This window comes from Pipra filicauda, unplaced genomic scaffold (assembly GCF_003945595.2).
Source record: "Pipra filicauda isolate LSUMZ 115617 unplaced genomic scaffold, ASM394559v2 scaffold284_size963001_pilon, whole genome shotgun sequence".
NCBI lineage: Eukaryota > Metazoa > Chordata > Aves > Passeriformes > Pipridae > Pipra > Pipra filicauda.
This window is the reverse complement of record NW_024104403.1, coordinates 439,308-464,691: the sequence shown is the minus strand read 5'-3', so window position 1 is coordinate 464,691 and position 25,384 is coordinate 439,308. Positions and strand designations below refer to the sequence as shown.

Genomic DNA, 25,384 nt, shown 5'->3' with positions numbered 1-25,384 from the left:
TTTTCTTTTCACATTGTGGTAGTGCTGTAGGTCCAAGGTAACTGAAAACTATGAGTTAGACCTTTTAAAATAAACTAAGTCGTCTGGAAACTATGAGAATTTAGTATTCAATTCCATTAATTTTTATATTTGCATTTGAGGGCCTGAGAGGTTGAACCTTGAGCATCTCACACTTTTAATGCTTCTGGAAAAAAAACACGTGGGCTCTCCTTGAACTGCTTTTTGAACTTTTCTTAAATTCAGATAACCCAGCGACCTGGAGCCTTAAGGGGAGCCCTGAATATCCTGGTACTTAGGCTAAAACCTTCCAAGTTCAGTGCCTACTGACATGTATGTAATAGGAAAGCAATCTATGGGATATTCCTGTGGTATAGAAACTATGGGTGGGATGAATTTTCTAAGCTTCTAGGCCTGCATCTTCCCAGTGTAAAAACAGGGAGGACTTTTTGTACATTTGAAAGGTGGAGGATAAATTTAGATTACATATTAAGAAGAAATTCTTTACTGTGAGGGTAGTGTGGCACTGGCACAGGTTGCCCAGGGAAGTTGTAGATGCCCCATCCCTGGAAGCATTCCAGGCTAGACAGAGCTTTGAGCAACCTGGTCTAGTGGAAGATGTCCCTGCCCATGGCAGGGGAGATGGAACAAGACGATCTTCAAGGTCACTTCCAACTAAAACCATTCTATGATTCTGATTTGAAAGATACTTTTTATTTTTTGGATGGCTTTACCAAGAAAGCACAATCTCTAAGGCTTGAAAAACTACTTGATTATGTGAAGGACTCAGTTCTTTTTGCATTTTAATGAATAAAGGACATAGATGTACAATATGCATGAATGGAGACTGGCCACACTGATTTGAAGTGCCTGTGACACTGAGAGGAGATTGTTGGCTTTCCTTTGTGTAATGCATATTACATATTAATCTTCGTTCGCGAAGCCTAGCCATGATGATGATTACATATTAATGCAAAGAAACATCACAACAGTAACTCGGCGTGAACAGAACTATTTCTTCTGCTCTGGCTGACCAGGAGGAGATGCCCACCCTTCCCTGCAGGGCCAAGGCAAGCCCTCAGAAATTAAATTACCTGATTTCACTCACAAATAAACCACTCGGCATTTTAAGCGCCGAAATTAACAGCTGCAAAGCAAAAAGAAAAAAAAAAGGGGCAAAAAAAAAAGGGCAGGTTAAGGCCCATTTCAAATCCGTTCCAGATTCGGTGCATATTTTAGCTAAGTTTTCTTCCCAGGCCCTCTGAAAGTGAACCGATTTGCCGCCTCTCAGCACACCCATCTCTCTGGCCGGCCCGGGGCAGGGCAAAGGACGCACAACAAAAAAACAAACAAACAAAAAGAAGTCAAAGGAAGCCCCGAGGGTTTCCTCCCGCCTACAGAAGAGCTGCACAGCCCCGAGGAAGCCGGCAAGGGGCGAGGTGCCCTCAGACGCCCCGCAGCCGGGATGCTGGGGCGGGTGAGGGGGTGCGGCGCCGGCAGCGCCGCCGGGCGGGAGCGGAGCGGGGCGGGGCAGCCCCGTCCCCTCCCTCCTTCCCTGTCTCCCTCCATCCCTCCCTCCCTCTCTCCCTCCCGCCGTCCCTCCCTGCCGGCAGGGCGGCCGCAGTGGCGCTGAGCGGCGGGGCTGGGCGGACGCGCTGTTTCTGTCTCCGCAGCCGCCGCCATGAGGGAGCAGCTCCAGGGGTAAGGGCGATGCGGGGTCGCGGGGCGGCAGGTGCGGCGGGGGCGGCTCCGCCGAGCCCCGGGGCCACCCCGCGCTCCGCGGCGGTGCAGGCGGCGTGTCCGGCCGCCCTCGGCACCGGCGGCGGAGCGTGTCATCTCTTACACCGAAAAATCTCAACTTGCCGCCGGGTTTCTTCGGGGAACTTGGAAGGCGCGTTCGGTTCGGCGCTTTTCGCCGCTCCCGGGGCCGTAGTTGGGCGCTGGATGCGCCCCGTTGGCACACGTAGGAGATGGCGGTGTGAGCCGGCACGCACGCGTGGCTGTGCCCCTGCCTGTGCCCCTACCTGTGCCGGTGGCTGTACCTGTGCCGGTGGCTGTACCTGTGCCCGTACTTGTGCCGGTGAGGGCTCGGGGGGCGGAAAGCCGAGCCAGGGAATCACAGCTGTGTGGGATGCCCGCGTTTTTTTGGGGGTAGCGCGGTGCTGCACAGCGTTACCTGCCTGGCACATCGCCTATGGGGCATCTCGGGTCGGGCGTGAACTCCAGCGAAATTCTTGAAAACAAACGTGCTTGGGGGTGCATGGCTTGTTCTTCTTCTTTTCCTTTTTTTTTCCTTCCCCCCCCCCCCTCCCCCGTGTAATTTCATGCTTAGAAGTAATGTTTCAAGTTAATAGGCAGAAGAGGTTGGGAGGGGATTCCCTCTGGGCTGTTGCACTGCAAGTGCTGTATTTATTGTTGCTGCATGGCACCTTATATTGCCTTTTAATAGCTGCTGTAAAGCATCTTGCAGCCCAGGACACCACCGGTGTCTCCAGCCTGCGCCTTGGACTGAAGTTGGGCAGAGAGGTGGTTTTTGCAGGTGTGTGTGTACATAACTGAGGAAACGGGAAACCTGGTTATATCTGGGATCTTTGACCTTTTTAGCACTAAGGAATTGTTCAAGGCCGTCGCTTGTCTGAGCCTGGATTTGACAAGACCCTGCAGTGAAATTGCTTTGGCAGGAGCAGAGAGGATAGGCTTTGGAAAGCAAATAGATCAGTGGAGAGTGACAAGCCGGGGGGGCAAGGCTCACGCAGCCCAAGCCACTGAGCGCAAATCTTTACCCCGACAGAGCGGACAAAATAAATGTTTAACAGCAAGGGAGAAAAAAAGAGTTACTATTCAGTACTTGACAGCTGATATTTGCCCTTCTCCTGCTATTCATTTCCAGTATCGGCAAGAAACTTTAATATGTATTGGTGCCTGCCTTCAGCAGTCTGATAAATCTCACAAAAGCCAATAAAACAGGCTAAAGTCAAATTCCTGCTGAAGAGACGCTGATCCTTGGCTTAAACAGAAATAATCTCTGCACAGATCAGTAGTCTCTAGATTTACAGATGAAAACAGTAGTCCTTTGTAAAGCACAAAGGAGTGCCACCTTTTTACATTGCTAATACTTTCCATAGCAGTAACTTGTTTTATCAAAGGAATTAATGAAACACTGTAAAAAGAAAAATATTAAATCTTACTTGCAATCACTGTCATCTGCTGATGAAAACATTTTTCTTTTAAATGAAAGGTAATATCTGTTCATTCAAACTATTTCAGTTGCATTTAGGTTAGTTTAGTAAAATCCAAACAACTATCATGCTTATTTTGGCTTTTTGTCAACAGTCATAAGGTGGTTGGAGTAACATTTTATTCCTCGTAAAGCCAGAAGGTGAGAGGTATTATAAATTGTGTTGTTTGAAAATGGATCAGTTCAGTGCTTTGTAAAATATCACTATAATTTTGGCTCTTTTTTTGTCAGTATATGTAACTACTTATTTATTGCTACATGGTAGAATTTCTTATTCTATGCACATCTATGCACTTGCACATCTAATTCATGTCGCATTTTCTAATGAAGGGTGTGGGGAGAAGTGCAGCAGAACTGGCTCTAGTATCACCAATAAAGAGGGCTGTAAGAGTTTAAAAAGGACTCTGCAGCTGCAACCTAAAATTCTATTCTGGAGCTGAGCAGTGAATACACGAGACCTAATCCTGGATATAGGTTTTGGTTTTTTGAAAAAAGGGTGAGGGAGAAGGAGTGCAATCAAAAACAGTAAAAAGATTTGCAAATGTTATGGTGTGGCTGGCGCAGGAATGTTTGGTGGGGGGTGTGCAGGAATTTGGGTGTGGGGGAGCATTGCTTTCCACTCCTGCTGCTGGTGTTGCTCAGAAGTAATATAAAAGGAATGAAGATAAAATAACTGTATTTTGGCCAAACTGATCAAGTTATAACAAGGGAACTGTAATTCAGCTAGCATGTCAGTTTGGATATCATCTCCTGATTTCAGGTTTCCAGTGCTGTGTGTTATTGGCTCTGCTGACAGCGATGAGAGACAAATCTCTCTGCTGTTGGCAGGAACAGAGGAGTTCACACAGGCATGGTGTGACAGAATTCCCCACATAAAAATTATCCTTGCTAATATAATATAATCATCCTTTAATGAAGTGGTCCTGTGGTTCCCAAGTTCCACAGTCTCAAGTGAAGACTGTGCTTTCATTCCACTGAATTATCAGTGTATTTAGTGTACCCGTCATACCCATGTCTAGGTGTCACCATTAGCCATTGCTGCTCATCTCCTTTCCAGGCCTGGTTTTAATTCTCTTTCCGCTTTTGCAGCTCAAGTCAGGTGAGAAAGAGGAAAATAAGCCAAGTGAGCGCATTTATATTTTTATTTGTTGCAGAATGCCCGTGATTTAAAAGCTAGTGATCAATTTAGTTGACCTAACTGTAGAGCCAAATAGAAAAATGTATCCTCTGAGCATGTGCAGTATTGCAGAACTGCTGGCTGTGTGCGTTGATGCCTTTTTGTGTTGGTGGTTTGTAGGAAAAGCATTCCAAGTACTTATTTCTGCACATACTCTCACCCTGCTTCAGCTGCTGCTAGTCAAGAGGACTTGCACTATACTTTTCATGTCTTCCTGACTTACAGGCTGTAAAGGGCCTTGTTCACCGGAGTTTGAAACTCTGGCAAACACTTTACTGCAGATCTATTAAGGATGCTACAGCATTCCCAAGTGTGGTTGAGGCTGCCTGAAACTGCTGAGCTGGCATTTCGCTTCAGACGGTGTTCACAATGAGGGCATACACACAAATCCTCCCCCACCGGTCCAACCCCAAAGCTCACAATTAAATGGCCTTTGAAAATGGCAAAGAGGCTTATGAAGAATAGCCTTGATGGAATCTAACCTTTCCTGGAGCTGCCCTTGTGTGCAGAATAGTTGATAATTTTCCGAGCTGAGAACGTTGGGAAGCGAACGCCTTTTAGCTGGAGCGAAATATCTGCAGCCTTCTTGTGTTCTGCATGTAAAGTACCAGCAAAGTCTGCCCTGGCTCAGTATGGGCACTCAACCTCTACAGAAATTGCAGCCACCAAGCTACAGTTCACTTCAAAGCCCTTGCTTTTGTTTGCAAGAGCACAGAGGTGTGCTCACAGCTGACCAGCCCATCCCCGGGTCTGGTACCAGATGGGTGATCCCTGCCGAGGGCAGCCACACCGTCTGGTGTGGGATACATTGGATAGTCACTGCTGGGAACGTGGTGGGCCAAAGACTTAGGGTCTCTACTTACTTGACTTTTGTAGTCTTAAGGAAACGAATATTTCCTCTAAGTTGCAACAAAGTGTAAAATTAAAGCAAAAGGGGAAATGTACCTGCCCTGCAAGTTTAGTCTTTATCACTTGCAGATGAAGCTAATGAAATCATTCCTTAGAAAATGCGCATCTCCAAGATAATTAATCTTACACCATGAGGAGAGGTCTGGGGTTACTGTTATTGAAAATATCTGAAAACAGTTGGAGTCCAGTGGTTTTTTGGTGATTGAAATTTTATTTAAAAGGTCATTTATTTAAAATTCAGCTCATCTGTGTCATGGTGATTAGTGATTGACCATACTAGTTTTTCACACTAAGATGATCTTTTTGTTCTTCTGTCCCTCACAGACCTGGGATTCTATAATCTTATCTCTATTTACCTTTGCCAGATATCTGATGGCTTTTAAATATTTTCATGAGGAATCAGTTCTTTGAAGGCTGCCAGGGTAGCAGCTATGGAGTGTGGTCTAGTTTATCCATAGAACAGTTTGGGTCTACCAGACTAATTTCATGCAGAAAGTCAGGCAGGTTTTCTTCAGAGGTTTCTTGTAACTGTTTCCTTAAGTTCTTTTTCTCATTTTTACTACATGATTTGGCATACAAACCATGGTATAGTTTCTGTTCAAATATCCACTTCTGGGGCTACCTGCCCGTGGGAAAGCATGCCAGGGCAGCCAAGCTCATGCCTCTGGAATTCCTGATATGGGATTGACATTGGGTGAAAACAAACTGCGACCCCAGGTCTGTGAGTATGAATGTTTGCTTGGGTCTGCAGCCCGTTCACCTGAATTGTGACATCCCTGGCTACAACGTCTTCTGCCATGAGTTCTCCTCCTTCCTCTTTTGCTTTGGACTGTTGTTGTATCAGCAGAGGCTTCAGGTGGCTGAGTTTTTAGGAACTGAATGTGTGAACAAAACTGTTTCTGTTTTTCTTCAAAAACACACTTTATGCCTGGGTATGGTAAAAAGTTCTGGTGTTACATGCTCTCTGCAAAACCTGCCCGTACCCAAGCAAGGTGGGAAATGCAGGGGCTTGGGTGGGGGGAGGCTCAGATCCATAGGTTTTTACTTGAAGCTACCCAGTTTCTGGGAATTAAAAAAAAACAACCTCAAACCCAGACCAGGCTGAGATTTCTGAATGCAATTGCAGCCACCTCCCTTTGCAGCACTCATTTTTAACCAAGCATAGAACAAGACTGCTTTGCTCTTCTGGTGTCCTCCTCCCTCTTTCACTGCCTTCAACCACTGCAGGAATTGGGAAGGGGTGGGAATGCTGAGGTTGATGAGACAGGGCTTGTTTAAAATCCTGTACTCAAGTAGGGCAGCACTATGGCAGTGTTTTTTTCCTTCTTCTTAGTGCTTGTGATCCCTTTCATTCTTCATTGCAGTTACAGAGGAAAATCTGGAAATATATATAGTAAGCTGCTGAACATATAGAGGTTACTGGGGCAGTAAAGTATTCGCATGGATCAAATAAATTGTCTTTTAAGGCCAAAATTAAATCACACTAAGAAAACATGTCACGATTTTCTTTTTTCCGTGAGTAGGGGTGGTGTTGAAGTGATTCATTGGAAGTTGTACCTCTTCTTAGCCTGTAAAGGATAAATGTGCACTTGGGAACATCAGTGCCTCAAAATGAGAACTCGAGGAACGTTTGTTCTCTAAAACAACCTCATCAGTGTTCCAGGGCACAGTTGGGTGTACGGGTGCTGCTGGGTGGTGGTTTAATCTTTTGGAGCTGGGAGGTATGTGCTCCAGGAGCTCCATAGCTCTGTGGGTCAGATCCTGCTCTCCTGCATATTTTCTCTCAAATGATGTGTGCATGTTGAAACCCTGATGTCTGCTTTTAAGTACAGAAATGACCAATGTTTTTGCTAGCAACTGTATGCTACATACGTATTCTGGATTTTTTTTGTTATGGACACTTGTGGTTATCTTTTAATGTCGCTGAATTCTGTATGAACAGGACTTGTTGGCTACAGGATAGATAAGCAAGACTTCTACGTTAATAGAAACATAATCATGTTAGCTATGCTGTCATTAAAAAACAAATTCATAAAAAGTATAACCTTAGGAGTCATGAGTTGCTACTACACCCGCTAACACTTCATTCTGTTGGCTTTCTCACGCTGCCTGTCTTTCGGCAACATGTTGTGTTGCAGAGCTGGAGGCTGCTCCCCTCAATGCAGAGACTGTCCAATTTACATTCTAGTCATACTGCAGCGTTTCATAACCCGCTTTAGCTTTCCCCTGGCTTCCCAACAGCTCTGCCGCCTGACACTGCACAGGGACCTCCGGGACAAGGGAAAGGGCCTGGGAGTCCCAGAGAAGAAGAGGAGCAGCCAAGAGTCTTTGCCAAAAGAGACTGTCAATACAGGGTGCGAGGCATTGGCCTGAGAAGTGGTGTGAGCTGGTGGTGGATCAGTATGCTGTTGCACGGGGGTTTTAGTGCAGGTGTCTGGACTGAAAGGAAAGATTGGAGTTTTGCTGCTTTGGATAACTCTTACCTTCCACGTGGGAGAGAGTGTGTAGGGGAAAGCAGATCAAAAATGCCATGGATCTCAGTATCTGGTCAGAGTTCCCATAAATGCTTTAAGAATGAAGCCCTTTCAAATGTCTGTCCTCTAGTTTGGAGCAACCGGAGAATGACCTGTACAAAACAAAGAGTTCTTTAGAACTGATCACTGTGCTTACAAATTCCTCAAAACATTGACATATCTGAATATTTGCTGTTTTTTTAATATTAGCACTACTTTTAATTTTGTTTCATGAGCCCTTGCCTAAATAAAGTGCTCCAAGTTAGTGCCTCATGTTGAAAGAAGACATGCCTGCCACTGCTGAGAATCCCTGCTGGAGCAGCCCAGGATGTGGGTAGTGCTCTGATGTGCAACCTGCATCACTTGCTGTGAGATGGAGAGAGAAATTTTACTTTACTAACTTTCATGTTTTGTATTGTAGCCATGAGACGCAAACGACCTGCTGGGATCATCCCAAGATGACTGAGCTTTACCAGTCATTAGGTAAGAGAACTCTACCAGATGTTCGGTGGGGTTTTTTCTCAGTTGGATGAATTGTTAAGACGAAGATTTTTTCCAGAGGAAATAAACTGAAATTAACGGACAGAGAAAGACAGTGCTTTTGTCAAGGTTAAAATTTTCTGCAAGGGGAATATGTGAGGCATAGTAACACATTTCAAACATGCAGTAGAAAAAAATCGTATTTCAATTAGCACGTTAGGACTGTGCGCTGGGTTTACAAAGTAATTTGGGTATATTGTTGCAAACTCTTACTGAAAGACTGGGACAGAAATTTAAAAAAAAAAAAATCCTGAATCTTTTCACTGTCTAATCTGCTTTACAAAAGGCAGATGAAAAAAATCAAACCAAGCTGCTGTTAATGTTGACTTTTGGATGGTGGGAAGCCAATTGAAGCAATTTGCCAAACTGTGTTACCACTGCTTTATTTTTAAAGCACTTTCAATACTTAGAAGGCATAGCAGCTGTCATGATGTCATTTTGAATACCCAAATTGCATGCTTATTATGACTTCAGATGTGCCTCTCTGGTGGAGGGGGTTTTTTCCATATTTTAACAGCTTTGGATTTTATTAACAGAAACACATCTCTAAGATAAAATGGGTTAATCTATGCTCTAGTGTAGGCTGCTTGGCAGACCATTTAATAACTAACTCTTCCCTTTTAATGATTCTGTTAATAAATAATGGAGGATCTAATAAAAATTAAGCTATTTCACTGAAAGGAATATCAGTGAATATGCTGTATTCATAAAGAAGGTTACGTCTGTACAGCTCACGTATATAAACGAGCTTTGAACAACCCAGTGTGAGCACTGGGACAGTCAAATCTAGCATTCAGTGCAGGCTTATTTACCATGGTGAAAAATAGCTTAAATTATCACCTGCTAAACTCTAGTTTAGCTGCTGAAAACAGTCTAATTATGCCGGTATAATCTATTTCAAGCTAACTCAGGTATCTCTATGGTGCTCTGCAGTTAAAGGCATACTAAAAATACTTTAGAAGACTGATATGATAAAATGAAACAAGACAGTGTGACGATTTCTTTCCTTATAGCATTAGCAGTGTGGCAGCAGTTTGTTTAAAAATTAACCAGATTACAGCTCTGTATGCCAAAAGGGGATATACGATGTATAAGATCAGGCCAACCAAATGCAAAAGAAGACAAGTATTGACTTGCCGTTTAATTATAATGTATTGCCCTGTTTGTCTCCTTTATATTTCTGCTCTTAAAGTGAGTGGTTTAAAAGTTTCAGGACAAACAGTAATTGTACATGCAGACATCCCTTTAATGCAGGTAGGTCTTCAAACAGTTGCTTGTTAATTGAACTGCGCTCTGACTCTGCAGCCGCCTTTGATCCAGGCATTGCATGATATTTCTGATACTGTTGTTGTTCAGACCCAAAGTCCTGTTGCAACTGCTTTTCTTGTGTTAGTTCCCTGGTTCAGCTAGAGTACTCTTGAATATCAGGAAGTGAAAAGGTAATAAGGGAGAAAAGTGTCCTGATGGATTCAGGTCAGCAGTTCAGAAGATGTGTGACTGCTGAAGTCAGTTTGCATTTACTTTAACTGAGTTTTATTACTGTAAGTACCACCCAAATGTCAGGAGTTTAGGATAGCCTTATTTCTTACTTCATAAAGAAGGAACATGTTCAGGCAGATTTTGTTTCTTTTTCTTACTTACTTGTGAGCTTTTTTTTTTCTCCTGCTATTTTCCTTTTCAGGAGCAAGGGATGTCCAAAAAATAGTCCTCTATCTGGCTAGTTTTATTTCTTTTGGAGCTGAGATCAAATACTCATTAATATGGAAGCAACACTGATTTTAACAAAGGATGAATACTGTGTATTTTTCTGAGTAAACTGAGGTGTCCATAACTGTGTACAAAACAGATTAGACAAGGTGATTCTTTGTACAGTGCCACACTGGTGAAGCTTTGATGAAAGTGCTACTGAGTAACCTACTGATTTATTTTATTTTATTTTTGAACTTGATGTAATCATCGTTGCCTAACTCTCACACAAACTGCATAATACAAGTATAACCCGTTTAGTCCTTGAACAGAACCCTTGATGTATTTTCAGTGCTTTGCTTTGCCTCAGGTCAAAACGGTAATAATGGAATGTTTGAAGTCTTTTCAGACTGTTCAGTAATATATTATCTGAGAAGATGTTATTAAAGTCGATTTTGTATTGCATACTCATTATATCCTATTATTTTACCCCACATTAGGATCCAGATTTTGCTTTTCATTCATATGAACAAGCTAGTAAAGAGCTTAGTATGTATGCATTTTAAAAATCTGGTAGAAAACATGAATTCTGCAATCTCGGTAAATGTAAAAAAGTGAGACCAAGTACATCAATGCTGTCAAGAGTTTTCATTTCCATTTTCCAACTCCTACACTTAGCCTGTAGGGAATAATTGTGCTATGTGATGTAGCTCTCTATACATGCCAGTATTTTATAATTTGCTAGGGGATGCTTATGTCTAATTTAAATTCTTACAAATTACTAAAAGCTTAATTTTTTTTAGTGAATGAGGAAGGTGCATCCTGGCACAAGGTAATGTTTCTTATCTGCCTATGTCTTTGAGATGGAAGAGACACTTCTCTAACAAAGAGGAGTAATACTAGTTTTAATCTTCACATATCCAATTCACACACCTACAAATTGCTGCTTTAGATTTTGCTAAAATAGATGAATTTTAAATGTCATACTTTAGTGTCATTAGTGATTTGTGTGTTTGTAAAAATGAAGCTAAATTACTTGGGAGCGTTATTTGGTACTAATAAAAGAAGGTAGGAATGTGCTGTGTACACTTTTGACTGATCAGATGGTTGGTTGAGGAAGTCCTGTATCCTGTCTTCAGTAGAACTGCATCAGAGACTGCAGGAAGAACGCATAGGAAGAAACTGTAAAACAATCTGCCCAGTAAGGAAGTATTCTTAAATTCTCTTTGAGTTCCTTCACTGAAACATGGCTGGTTATAAAGATACTCATAATAACTGTGAAATACTTCATTTGAAATTTAATATGTGTATCAAAAATTTCCAACTGGCTGTTCTTTGTAACAAAAGCTTTTCCTTTTAAGATACTAAAATGCTTGTTCTTGACTGCTCTTTATTATTTAAAACAACGTAGCATTTTATCAGTTTTAATGAAGCATCTACTCCTTACTCAAGTTGGACAATTTTCACTCTTCATTTAAAGTTATGGCTACTTAAAGTTACATAAAAAAAGTCTATATTGAATTACTTAATTGTTGTTTAATGTCTAGTCAAAGTGGCAACAGGTAGTAGATGTTAGTATAGATTAAATAAGAAGGAATCGTATGAATTACAAAAACAGAGAAATAATAAATGCTGAGATAGGAAAGGTAATAAAAATTGTTGAGTCTCAAAGGTTCAGAGGCTGACCGACATCCCCTGGTTTGTATTTACACCATTATGAGCCACTCCCATTTTCTTCTAACTTCCCTCTGAAAATCTTCCAAGTACCGAGAACTGCTCTAGCTGCTTTTCTTTCCAAAAGTAGTTCCTCTGCAGCAGATCTGCTGGTTTTACACCATTTTTTACACTCCCCTTACAAATTTTCTCATGCTTGTGATGACTACAGGGCATCACTGAAAAGATAATTTGTGTTATTTCACTGTCTTGGAGGGCAAGGACCTTAGCATGAGGGGAGACATGGGAAGAGCAGGAATGAAAGTGTTCTGGAGTTGCTTAATTTTTTTCAGATTATCTTCTGAGAGTGAGCGTTTAATGTCAGGCAGCTGAGCTCAGAATAGTAGTATTTTGCCTTTAAACTGAAGGTGACTAACCTTTGCTGCGATGGCCCAGGAGGACTTGGTCTGCTGTGCCATACTGTCAGTGTCCCCTCCTCCAGCCTTCCATGTCATGTCAGTATGAGTCTCCTCAAGGTGCATTAGTGTCACCCTGAACAGTAATTGCAGTGGCAGGGTGCAGTCAGAAATGCTGCCGTGTGCATCTGCTTATCAATCCTAATTCACCAAGGCAAGACATGAGGGTGAAAACCACCCTCACCCTTGCAGGCCGCAGTGCACTGGTGACAGCTCTCCATTTAATTTGGAGGGCTGGGGGGACAGTTCTCTGTGGATTATGTGAAAGAAATGTCAGAGTTGCTTAACACAAGGTGGGAGAATGCTGGAAGGTACCTCTGAGCCTCCTCTAGGCTTCTGGCAGCAACTGCTGTGTTGGTCTTGTGGCTGGCTACTCTTGTGCAGCAATGTGAGCTTCTGACTCCCAGTGACCAAGGTGGATAAACGTCATCCTTTTTGGTTTGTCTATTTTATTTCTCCTTCTGAAATGCTGCCTGAAGAGGCTTAACTGCTCCTTGCTGTCGTTACAGTTTTTATTAGAAACTTCTAAATCATATCTTTATTATGAGGTTTTGTTCAAATTCAACTAATTGTTTTCTGTGTTTGTACTAGTAAGACCCATGCCTATTGCATACATCAATCGTCTTATTTCTACTGAAATCCAGTGAGGTGGTACATATGGCCTTTCTTTAAAGGTTGCTTATTCACTAATGTCCTTTTCAAGCTCATTTCAGAAAATAGGATTGGTTGGATTCTGTCAACCTCAGAGAATAATCAGACCTAGAGCAGGTCATCTTTCTAACTGTATGATTGCATCCTATGCAGCATCATGTAACAGACAATAAATGTGTGGCAGAGAAGTAGAACTTAAGTGGTAGAAGTTAAGCTTGCATCCCTTGAAAATGAAAGCATAGATGTATTAGCAGTGAAGGAGGGTATTCTAGAGAGAGTGAAGTAATGTCCTGTTATGGAATTGGTGACCGGTGTGGGGACATTTTGCTTAAGTTAACTGCAGTCTTTGTTTGCAAATGGACACCTTTTATTAATGTTTTTTGAAGTTGCTTGTAATTTATTTATTTTAGGATTTTCCAGTATGACTGCTTCTCCTGTAGCATGTATGAAGGGTTTCTGACTGCAAACTCCACTCACATCCCAACCCCATAATGGGGTGTAACCCAGGTGTACATCATATCCTTTCTTACACATTTGGGTTTGTTGGCTGAAGAAGAGATATTACATGTCAATTGGTCTGGTTCCAGGGATGCTGGCACATGTTGAGGTGTTCGGCCACTGGGCCTAGATGCAATCAGAAATGTTGTGGTGTCCTGGGTACCTCCCACTTGCTAATTTTTAGAGACACTATTGGCTTTTTCACTCAGTGGGACAGGTCTAGTACAACATGCTGTGTTGTTTCACGCAGAGTGGTTAAGTTGTACGTGTAATAGCAGTGCTGTTATTTATTGTCAAAGCAGTGGAGATGATAGCATTAATTATTGTTATAATAAAATTCAGTGGCCGAGACTCAACTGATATTAAGCAGTGTTACTTGATTAACTTCCTTCCTTTGTGCATTTGTCTCATTTGCATTTTAAAATTACAATTCCTAAAGAGGCAATATATGTCACTGTAGGGCATCATTAAAAGATTTAGGTACAGGTTTTGGGCAGCAGGAAGAAACCCAGCATTCTTATCTGCCTGTCAGGGAATTTCAGCTATTGAAACAATGTGAGATGAAGCTTCTTGAAAAGTCAAGAGTACCATTAATGTCTGATGAAACGTGAAAGCTTAGTGGCTGGTAGTGGAATTATGGTCTGTTCAGGACTGTCCAGTAAACAGTTTTTAACCTCCATTGTCAAAGACAACAGTGACATGTAATTCCCAAAATAGGCTATCCACTGCAGACAGTGTATTTATGAGCATCTATGATAAGCATGTCACAAGCTATGGTTGAGTAAGACTTTCAGGTTTCAAGGTATATCACTCTAGCTTCACATTTTCTTTCCTTGCAACTGAGAGTAATAAAACCCTCAGAACTCTGTAAACCTTATCAAATGAAGATGAGGATTTGATCTTATGACATCTGATTTCTTTGAAAGAATTTAGTTGTTAACTTGCTAAATTTTATTCTTATCACCTGAAGCATGTAAGCTGCTCATTTTAGTTAGATGGTGTCCAGACAGTGAAAATATTGCTGTCCATAAAATCAAGTGAAATGTCTGTATTTTGTCCTCATTAATTGAAAAAGCAATTATAATAATATCCACAATAATATAAACAAGGAATCCTCTTTAAAGTAAGAAAGGACTTTCTGAGATGCCTTCAGATTACATTTCAGAGAGATACAAATTATGTGAACAGCCTTTGACGGGAGGTAGTCTAGTCCATCCCAGAGTTTTTAAACACTCAGGGAGATTACTCTGTTGTAGAGGACAGTACATTATCAAATGGAACATCCCAGTCACTCAGCACTCTCAGCAGTTACAGCAGGTGTAGGGAGGTTAGTCTGTTTAAGAACTACCCTGGAAAGCAGTTGAGTTATTACACCGTACTTAAAACCTGTTGTCTGAGCTATAGATGTGACTCCTTAAGAATAAAAACAAATGACCCCTCATGCTGGACACCAAACCTCTTGTTAAATATGTTATTTTTAAAATTTTACTGTTTAATATTTTATTGCTTTTATTTATTTTATGCAGTAAGACAATAATCTGCTTTTCCTCTTAAAATAGTACTCATATCTCAATGTAAAATCTGGAATTTAGCATGGGAGGATTTTAAAAAAACAAAACTAAAGATCTTATTTGTTGATATTGTGTCAGTAGTCAGTGGGATATTCCAGCAGATGATTTGAATCACTAACTGCTTCTCAAATGAGTGGGCTTTTTACCTGATTGTCCATTAGCAAAAAGATCTGCTATGTGAAATTGCAGGTGTTTCTAGAATACTGTAGAAATAGAACATAACCCTTATGTTTTGAGATTTGTCAATGTGCAGAACTATGCAAAAAAGGTTAGAATTTAACTATCTGATCATCTTTCCATAATAAGATGAGACTGGATGTGGCACTTAGTGCCATGGTCTGGTAACCACGGCAGTAGTGGATCAAGGGTTGGACTTGATGATCTCAGAGGTCCTTTCCAACCATACATTCTATGGTTCTATGAATATTTCTGATTTGTGTTATTCCTATCTGCAGTCTGATGTCCCCTTCATTAAAGCTGCATTTGTAATAAATGTGGTAGTTCTTGTTCAGTGTTATCATATTATTATATATAGAAAGGTATATTTTCACTTGAAGAGAGAGGTCATTCATGGCCAAGTGACGGGAAAATCGTGATTTCTCTTTGCTGAGGCTTGTAAATATGTCACCAAATACTCTCTCACGACCCTTTCCTCTGACTGTTCCTTTCCAGGGGCCAGGTGACCTCTTCCATTGCATCGTTGTTTCAGACCATAAACAGATTATGCTCTTGAGCATTTACATTTTTTTGTTCAAAGCTTGAAAGTTACCTTCTGAGCAATGAGGAGAGGGAGTATTGTTAAACAAATTGAAAAAGTTTCCCAATACACCAAGGGCTTTTCAGCCCTCTGACCACCTGGTTCAGATGACGAGGTGGTGCGTACTTTCTAGGAGTGGGAGGAAAGGGCTGGAGGAAAACTTGTGTGGTACACTGAGCTCCCCAGCCTGCTCCAAGTTGATAAAAGCTTTGGAATCAAGGCTTAGTGGGTCCTTACTCTTTTAGTGGGCTGTTTGGGAGTGGAGATAGCATCATTTTTTTTCCCTTAGGACCCAGGAAGGAAAAAAACCAGGAACACACAGAAGAAGGAACTACTGGTATTTCTATGGACCTTTTACTGCTGCTTGAGCCTCCTTACTCCCTCCTCTGCCTGTTCCCAGCAGGAGCAGCTGGCATGTGACAAGCAGTGCCTTGTGCTGCTTCACTCGAGGTCCCCTCCCTTGCTGTTAGGGGCGACATTACATCCAGTACTCCCCAGCCCAGTGTCCAAGTCTCATTCCCTAACAGTCTTATGTTCTGTGGTTCATTTAAATGGGGCCACATCAGTAAGGGAAGTGTTTTGAACCCAATTAAGAAGAACTTGGGCTCCCTTCATTGCTACACAGAGCAGCACATTTGTTCCACCAGTAGCTCCAAGGGAGGAAAGACACCACTAGCAGTTTTGTAGGTATAAGGAGGGGAAGAGTGAAATCATTAAGATCCAATGACCTTAAGTGACCGTCGCCACTTGGTAAGAGAGCTGTCCCTCAGGAGCATGGGGGTGGTGCATAAGGAAGACAGAGGTGAGCAGTTGGCACGGGGACAGTAACTGGGCACCGGCTGATCCTGGTAAAGCAGCGAAGGTGGGAGTGGAGGTGTGCGACGGCTGCGCTCGGCCTTGACATGCAGAGCCAAAAGATCAGCATTGCTGCTACTTTCCCAAAACCTGCGATGAGGGCTCCCAAACGAGCTCCTGACATTGCTGCTTTGTCATGTAGAGCAGATGCTTCTTGGCAGCTATGTCGTTAAGGTTGATAATAAATTCAGTGTGTATTACATATACAGGAAAATAGATGTAAACTGTAGCACTTCCAGGATTAAATGTCTTCATGGATTGTGCTTTCTGCCCTGATCGAGGCTTGAAATATGCATATCTATTTACTCACATTTCTGAAAATGTAAATAATAAATATATAAGCATTTTTCAGAATACTCAGGGAAAATTTAGGGAAAGCTTCTTCATTTTTGTCAAGTGCAGATTTACAGCGAGGGTACAAAATGTAACTGAAATCATGGTGTGTTTGTGAGAGACTGCTTTATTAATTTCTCTTTAAGACAAATTAATTGGCTTTATTTAAACTGCTCATTGTGTTCTACACCACATAAAGGACCTGTTAGGATGACTGTGAGAGAGAGAGAGCTGGCAGGAGCAATACGCAGGAGAACTGCCCATTAAAATAGTGTATGAAGCTGTGCAAAGAAAAAGAAATTATATACAAAGCTGAAACTTTCTTTTCTGCTCTAAGACATGTTTCAGAAATGTTCCACAGCTTTTATTAAGGTATACAGAATTACAGAATTATCATACCTCATATTGTTCATTCAGAACAGCTTAATTAAAATTAATGTAATTGAGACTATATTCCCTCTGCTACCTATACCTGTACAGCATTATAAATGATATTGAGATAGTTATACCCAAGCTACCACATTTCAAACAGCTTTATAGCACCTCAGCTCATATGCCAGCAAGGAACTGTTTTGTTTCTCCCTGATTTTCATCATATTCTTTCTCTAAGAGTGTGCCAGGCTTAGCGGCAACTTATTGAACTAAACAGACCTTTATTTTGAGCCACTACATTTTTTTCCTATTGTTCTTTTTGTATTTACATAGTAGTTAACATTTTCTAAACACTTTCCTGTCTTTAATTCCTTAGGCTCCATGGGTTTCATCAGTAAATTAAATGTGCTCAGCAGTGTTGTCGGGTGCTGAAACTGGCTGGCACGAGCATTTCTATGCTAGAAAACCCTTAAATTACAAGATGCCAAGCAATCCCTTGGGAATGATTCCTAGGCTGCACAGGAGTGTCTGTGCCTAGGAATTAGTTGGGTAGGTGACAGGACCAGGAGCATGCCAGCAGCCAACTGGTTTTCCAGCAGTGAGGTTGGCTGTGCTGTAGCACATGAGCATGTCCCCTACCCACTCCTTGGTTCCCGGTGCAGCCCCTGGCAGTGCCCCTTGGAAAACAGCTTCTCTGCTCTAGTTTGGTGTCTCTTTGTCCCCACAGTGTCCCAGGAGATTTTGCAAGTCATGGTTAAACTATTCAGTGGGGGCTTGCGCTGATGTCCTTATTTTGTTAAATGTAGGAGGACAACTCTAGCAAAAGTCATGCAAGACAGTGCATTCCTAGTGGGGTGCCATTCCCTGGGATGCTGCCCCAGTCCACCACCTCCCTGCCATTTTGCAGATGGGAACTGGGAACTCACCTGCCTGGGTGAGCTGGCTTCCCTCCAGGAAGGCTCTGCATCTCAGGGCATGGCTGGGGCCTGCTTGGGCAGAAAGCACAAAAGTGTAATTAGAATTTTTTTCAAGTTGTTTTTTTTTTTTTTTTAGCAGTAGCTGAGAGTCACCTGTTTTTTCCGGGGCAAAGCTCTTCTCTTGGGGCTGCCTGCACTCAGTCTGGCTGGTGCATTGGGCAGACAAGGAGGAGTTTCAGGGTCTTATCTCCCTCACAGTGCTTCTGGTGTGAAAGGCTCTGTGGCATTTTCAGACACAGGGCTGCTGTCTCTGATGTTGTGCTTTCAAGTGCTCTTAAGTTCAGTGCCTTTGAACGAAAGGAAGTAACACTTCAGGATTTAGTATTTTCTTTTTGGATTGTTGACTGTCAAGATTTGAGGGCTTTAGCCCAGTAGAGTTTCTAACGTACTTTTTTCCTCTGTTCTTTTAACCAATAAGTATAATCTTGTAGTTCAACTTAGCAATGTCTTTGTGAGTGATTATTTGTAAAGTGTAAATCTGATCTATTATTTTGATATTGCCCCCCTACAGCTGACCTGAACAACGTCAGGTTCTCGGCGTACAGGACTGCCATGAAACTCCGCAGGCTGCAGAAAGCCCTCTGCTGTAAGTATCTGTCTGTGCCTCACCCGCTGCCAGGAGGGCTTCATGACCGATGCACGAGTTTGTTCACAGCTCTCAGAAGCAGAAAAGTGCTCCCACACATACCCCTGCTCTGCCTGGTGCATGGAAACCTCTCACCTGAAGGGTCTTTGCTGCCTTCAGTTTGTATGATCCTTACAAAACCAAAGTGCTGGGGATATGCAGATCTGTCCCTTGTAAGACAGAGCAGCGGATCAGAAAGAAAACTTAACATCCCCTACATATTTCTTGCCTTTACACTCTTTAGCTAAGTATTTTCACTGTGCTCAGTAGTGAAGCCATGTCCTGTGTCAGCCACAGCTCTACAGTGGAGAGGAATGCAATTGTAGTGTATTGTGAACAGTGAGAGCCTGGGTGAAATAATTGCTCTAGAGCTGGAGTTACTAATGGTTTGTTAAGTTGAATCTTGAGCCCTGAGGGGTTATTGCCTTTAAATGAGATCATCACAATAAACATTTAGCTTCATTTTTCCCCAGCTTTCGTTTGTGTTGAGAAGTCTCTCATCAGCTGTACATTAGTGGTGTGCATGTTCTAACACTTTAATTCTCCCAACTGTCGTATGGTATTCTACTTGTCACTGGAGTTACATTTCCTTTTCAGCTTATTGTAACCTGATAGCTAAATAATTTGCTTAGAGTTTTCTTGATAAGCCAGTAAGTTGCCAAAACAAGCAGTTTATCAGGCAGTCCAATTCAGAGGATTATTAAAATATTTTAACATTCACTGTCTGGCATTTAATTACAGGGTTAAATGTCTTGACACAGTTGCAAATGTCTCAACTGTTGATTTATCTCTAGTTTGGATTTGTGCTCACATGCTTTCTGGAACTGTGTCAAACCTCGGTATTTTTGTGTATGTTTACTTTCAGGCTTATAAGCATGGATGAATTCCACTAAAGAACAGACTGAATTTCTGAATGTATAAAAAAAACATGAAAAAAAAGAGGAAAAAATAAACAATAGGTGCAAACTTTTGTAATGACAGATTTCAACATTAATGCAGTGACAAAGAAGGAATTATGATGATCAGAAATAGAGATATCTTTCCATGGCACGGCACTTCTGCCACACTTACTGTAGACACCTGGTATAAGGAAAACCGGAGTGACATGCAGTGAAAAAATTATTCATAATTAGTGCAGCACTGAAGTAAGAAACTAAAATTTTTGGAATTGCAAGTTTCACTAGCTGGCAGTGCACAAGTGTAACTCGTAACAGGTTTTTATGACTGGAAGTGCAAAACTTTGCATTCCATTTTATTTGTATTAGAATTATAGAATATCCTGAGCTGGAAGGAACCCAGAAGAACCATTGAAGTCCATCTTGTGGCCCTGCATAGGACAGCCCCAAGAATCACATCATGTATCTGAGAGCATTGTTCAAATGCTTCTTGAATTCTGGCAAGCCTGGTGCTACCACCGGCTAGTGTGACCACTTCCCTGGGGTGCCTGTTCCAGTGCTCAACCACCCTCTGGGTAAAAAACCTTTTCATAATATGCAACCTAAATCTCCCCTGACACAGCTTTATATTCCCTCAGGTTGTGTCACTAGTCACCAAAGAGAAGAGATCAGCGCCTACCCCTCCTCCTCCCCTCACGAGGAAGTTGTAACTGTGATGAGGTCTCCCCTCAGTCTCCTCCAGGCTGAACAGACCAATTGTCTTCAGCCACTGCTCATACAGCTTCCCCTCCAGACCCTTCATCATCTTCGTTGCCCTCCTTTGGATGCTCTCTAAGAGCTTAATATTGTGTTTGCCCAAAACTGCACACAATAGTCAAGGTGAGGCCGCACCAGTGCAGAGCAGAGTGGGACAATCAACTGGCTGGTGATGCTTTGCCTGATACCCCCAGGACACAGTTGGCCCTTCTGGCTGCCAAGGTACTGCTGACTCATATTCAACCCCCAGGTCCCTTTCCATGACATTGCTCTCCAGCCTCTCATTTCCCCCTCTGTATGTACATCCAGGGTTGCCCCATCCCAGGTGCAGAATCCAGCACTTGCCCATGTTAAACATCATGCAGTTGGTTGATTGCCCAACCCTCTAATTTTTCAAGGTATCTCTGCAGGGCCTCCCTGCCTTCCAGGGAGTCAGTAGTTCCTCCCAATTTAGTGTCATCAACAAGTTTAGTATACCTTCGAGTCCTGCGTTGAAGTCGTTTATGATGTTGAGGCGCACTGGCCCTGGATTGGAGCCCTGCAGAACCCCACTAGTGAAAGGGCACCAGACTGATGTCACCCCATTCACTGTCACCCTCTGTGCTTGACCCGTGAGCCAATTGCTCACCCACTACATGATGTGTTTATCCAGCTGTGTGCTGGACATTTTGTCCAGAAGGATATTGAGAGACAGTATCAAAAGCTTTACTGAAATCCTAAAAGAGTACATCAACTGTTTTTTGCTTGGTCAGCTAGGTGAGTTGGCTTGTCCTAAAAGGAAATTAAGTTTGTTAAGCAGGGCTTTCCCACATGAACCCATGCTAGCTGTGGCAGATGACCGTGTGTTGTCCTTCAGGTGTTTTTCAATATCTACTTCCCACCATTAGATAATTCTGGACTCATCTTGACTTTTCTATTGGGTTTGCGTGGCCAGGTTTTGATAGCAGGGGTCTACAGGGATGATTTCTGTAAGAAACTGCTAGAAACTTACCCTGTGTCTGACAGAGCCAATGCCAACTGGCTACGAGATGGACCTGGGGCAGGCCAAGGTCAAGCCCATCAGGGATAGTGGTAGCGCCTCTGGGATAATGTAGTTGAGAAGGGTGGGGGAGAAAACTGCTGTGCAGGTGGGAAAGTGGAGTAAGGATATATGAGAGCAACAGCCCTGCAGATGCCAAGGTCAGTGGAGAAGGAGGGGGGAGGAGGTGCTCCAGGTGCCAGAGCTGAAATTCCCCTGCATCCTGTGAGGAAGACCATGGTGAGGCAGGCCATGGCCCTGCCAGCCATGGAGCTCCACAGTGGAGCAAATATCCACCTGGAGCCCGTGGAAGTCCCCATGCCAGAGCAGGTGGGTTGCTGAAGGAGACTGTGACCCCCTGTGAAGCCCATGCTGGAGCAAGCTCCTGGAAGACCTCTGGACCCCTATAGAGCCCATGTTGGAGCAGGTTTGCTGGCAGCACTGGTGACCACATGGAGGTGACCCGCACTGGGTAGTCTGGTCCTGAAGGACTGCATCCAGTGGGAGGGACCCATACTGGAGCAGCTTGTGAAGAACTACAGCCTGTGGGAAGGACTCACGTTGGAGCAGTTCATGGAGGACTGTCTCCTGTGGGAGGAACCCCTTACTGGAGCAAGGGAAGAGTGTGAGGAATCCTCTCTCTGAGGGGGAAGCAGTGGCAGAAGCAACGTGATGAACTGACACAGCCCCCATTCCCTGTTCCCTTGCAGCGCTGCAGGGGAGGAGGTAGAGAATTTGGCAGTGAAGTTGACCCTGGGAAGAAGGGAGAGGTTGGGGGATGTGTTTTAAGATGTAAGATTTATTTCTCATTATCCTGCTCTGATTTGCTTGGTAATGAATTCAGTTAATTCCCCCAGGTCAGGTCTGTTTTGCCTGTGATGGTAACTGGTGAGTGATATCTCCCTGTCCTTATCTCGACCCATGAGCCTTTCGGTGTATTTTCCCTCCCCTGTCCAGCTGAACAAGGGAGTAACAGAGCAGCTTTGGTGGGTATCTGGCATCCAGCCAGGGTCAGTCGACCTGCTACAACTTTGCCGTGTGGAATTGTAATTATGCGCTGCAGTCAGTTCATCTCTTGAGGTTACACTTAGGTAAATTTTCAGAGAATTGATGCTTTCAGAGACGTGCAGTGGTGCTGACACTGATTACTCTAGCACATTCTTCATACTTGTATCTAAGGAGAAGTATTTAAGGAATTTGGTTAGCAGCCTTTGTTCTTACAAATATTTTTGCCTGGAGACACCATCATTGTATTTGTGTATTCTATCATTTCAGTGTCGCTTGTGAACTAAGTTTAATTAGTTGAAAAAAAAAACAAACTCAACTCATTACAAAATACTTTTCCTGCATTTTGGCACTAGTAGAATTAGAGCACAGTGCTGGATTTCAGGGCTCCTACGCCTACACAAAACCAAAATCCCACTTGCAGTAGGTGCAGCTTTCAGCTCTCTTCATTTCAGTTTTAAAATTGCAGGATTTTATATATTCTTTTCTGCAAACTTCATAGAAAGCAGAGCAGTTTTGTCTACTGAGGAGCACTCTAAAAATGTGTGCACAGTCGAAGGCCTGCAGAAATAAAGGTACAGCCTATTTCTCAGTGGCAAGAATAGAAACATTTTTTCAAAAAACTATACTTAGACTTGAGTTCTTTTCAGTTCGGAAATCAGCCCAATGAACATTAAGACATGAGGATAAACCTAATGAAGAATATAGAAAATAGCAATTCTTAACAAATAAATGCTTGTGTACTGTGTTACCTTAGAAGAATCTAGTGTATGACTCTTATCATCCCAACCTTTGAAATTATTGTGAGCATGCCAGGTGTAACTGTTGCACCAGGGTTTTTTTAAATGTATGTTTTCCTTTGATAATCACATCAAAGCATGATGACTTTCTTGTTTTGCTACTTTTAAAGATCTGATCTTCAAGTGCAAACCACATCACAACATTGTGATCTCAATAAAATGAGATGTATTCACAAACTTTTCTTGGAGATGCAGCAAAAGAAAGTATCCAAGAACTTCTGTTAGGGGTCTTTTTTCCTTTAATTTTGTACAGGCTAGATTAAACACATTTTTTAATGTATCAGCTAACAGCAGCAGGTTAGAGAAGAGATGATTTGTGTTCTGGGAAGACCATTAATACTTTTTATCACCAACCATATGTTGAGTTTTCTCTAAGTTCAGCTTGTGCCCTCCGCAGTGTACTTTCTTCGCCTGTTAATTGTCACTTCTGTCCTTCAGCTGGTTACTTATTCCAAGTTGTCTTTTGCCTTTTTCCTGCAATCCGGCCATGGGTTGGTGTCTAGTTACAAACATCTTAATGTTTTCTATATTGCCTTAGAGGCCAAAGAAGTATTTGTATAAAGGACTTAGACTTCAAAATAATCCAGAAGCCACTGCTCACACAAATTTTGGAGTCAGTTTTGGGATTTTGAATAGAAAAGAGTAAAAGAGTGGCAGATAACCCACAGAAAATGCAAAGCATTAAGTGGTATGGTTTATTTCAATTAAGGCTTTTCAAATCACTGACTGGCACCAAATATTCAACTCTTCGATACCTATCTGACTGTGGAGCTTGTCTTTTGAAAGTTGGTCATTCATGGGACCTCCATATTTGCTTTTAGGAAAGAAATACGTAGTTTCATCCTCTGGGAGAGGACCCCTCCACATTCCTTAAGTCTTGGTGGGAAAGATGCAGAGGGAGCTTAATGTGGCCAAGGCCAGAGGCCTTCCTTTTTCCCATTAAAAGAGGTTCCCTAAAGCAGAGCATAGTGGCAAGCACTTTCTGCTTGTTAGGAGATGATCATGTATTATTAACTTCAGGATAGGACAGGAGGTTGATGAAGAGTGGGCTGAAAGGCTTTTCAGAATATGCTGCTTATTAGTGGGAAAAGCTTTCACAAAGTGGAATGACCCATGTTTAGCAGTAGCTGCATATATAATTAAGCTGTCAGTCAGATGCCTGAGGGGTTCATTTAATTACCGTTGATTCGTAGTCTCAAAGGAACTGAGAGTTCAGTCTAAAGCTCAGAGTTATAGGTGTTGAGAGGGCTGTGCTCTATTTTCGATTTGACTGATAAATTCTTAGAAGAAAAGTATCTTTCTGAGACTCTCAGGAATGGGTCTGATGCTTTTGTGGGATATAACAGTGACCTTAGAATAGCTATACCTTGTATGCTACTAGATTAAACACAATATTCCAAAATACTTTCTTTTAATAAATATCTATATGCTAATGTGAAAAAAGCTAAAGTTCCGATAAACCCCTGCACAAAATCATAGATTCAAAGTTAAATTTCTTGGTTTAATAATAGGGATAGCATTCTGATCTTTCCTTATTCAGTCTAGCACTAGGTATGTCAGGCCCCAGAGGATGAAGTTTTCAAAAGTGCTTAAGGGATTTAGTAGCAGAAGTAAGTCCCTATTGATTTCCAATTAAATGTATACTCCTGAAATTCTTTTGGCAATTATGAAATCTCAGCATACTGTCCATGCAGCATAACCAAGCAGCCCTGTGGGCAGCTCAGGTATTTCTCATCTCCCACTAGGCCATCAAAGGGGCAGTTTCATACTTGGTAAAATAGGATACTCAAGTGTGAATTTGGCAAATGTGCCCTTAAACAGGATCAAGTTCTAAAAAAATTCCTGTATGGTATTCTGAGTTTAGCCTCTACACATTATGGAGGTTTCTTGACATTAAGATGTTGCTTACCGGAACTCAAGGAGCACATTTTTATTCCAATGAGAGAAAAACTGGTCTTGCAGTTGGGTCAATTTATTTTCCAGTTTTGTGAAGAATTTCATAGATGATTTTGGGCAGTTCATTTTGGACCAGATGCTGCTCCCTTGGGTCATATTGAATCATGCTGCACTTTATGACTGCT

General features: G+C 42.3%; 1 protein-coding gene across 9 annotated transcripts in view; it reads left to right on the top strand.

The window, feature by feature from the left end:
* Positions 1–25,384, top strand: part of LOC113989701 (dystrophin) — a 553,659-nt gene that overhangs the window by 468,442 nt on the left and 59,833 nt on the right. For 5 of the 9 annotated variants that reach the window (XM_027724535.2, XM_027724552.2, XM_027724569.2 and 2 more), the window contains exons 20-21: positions 8,256–8,317; positions 18,715–18,789. In XM_027724535.2, the coding sequence (XP_027580336.1) occupies positions 8,256–8,317; positions 18,715–18,789 (137 nt within the window). Of the gene's footprint in view, positions 1–1,608; positions 1,699–8,255; positions 8,318–18,714; positions 18,790–25,384 lie in introns of those variants that run through there. The other 4 variants (XM_027724609.2, XM_027724603.2, XM_027724595.2 and 1 more) reach the window with 1 other exon arrangement.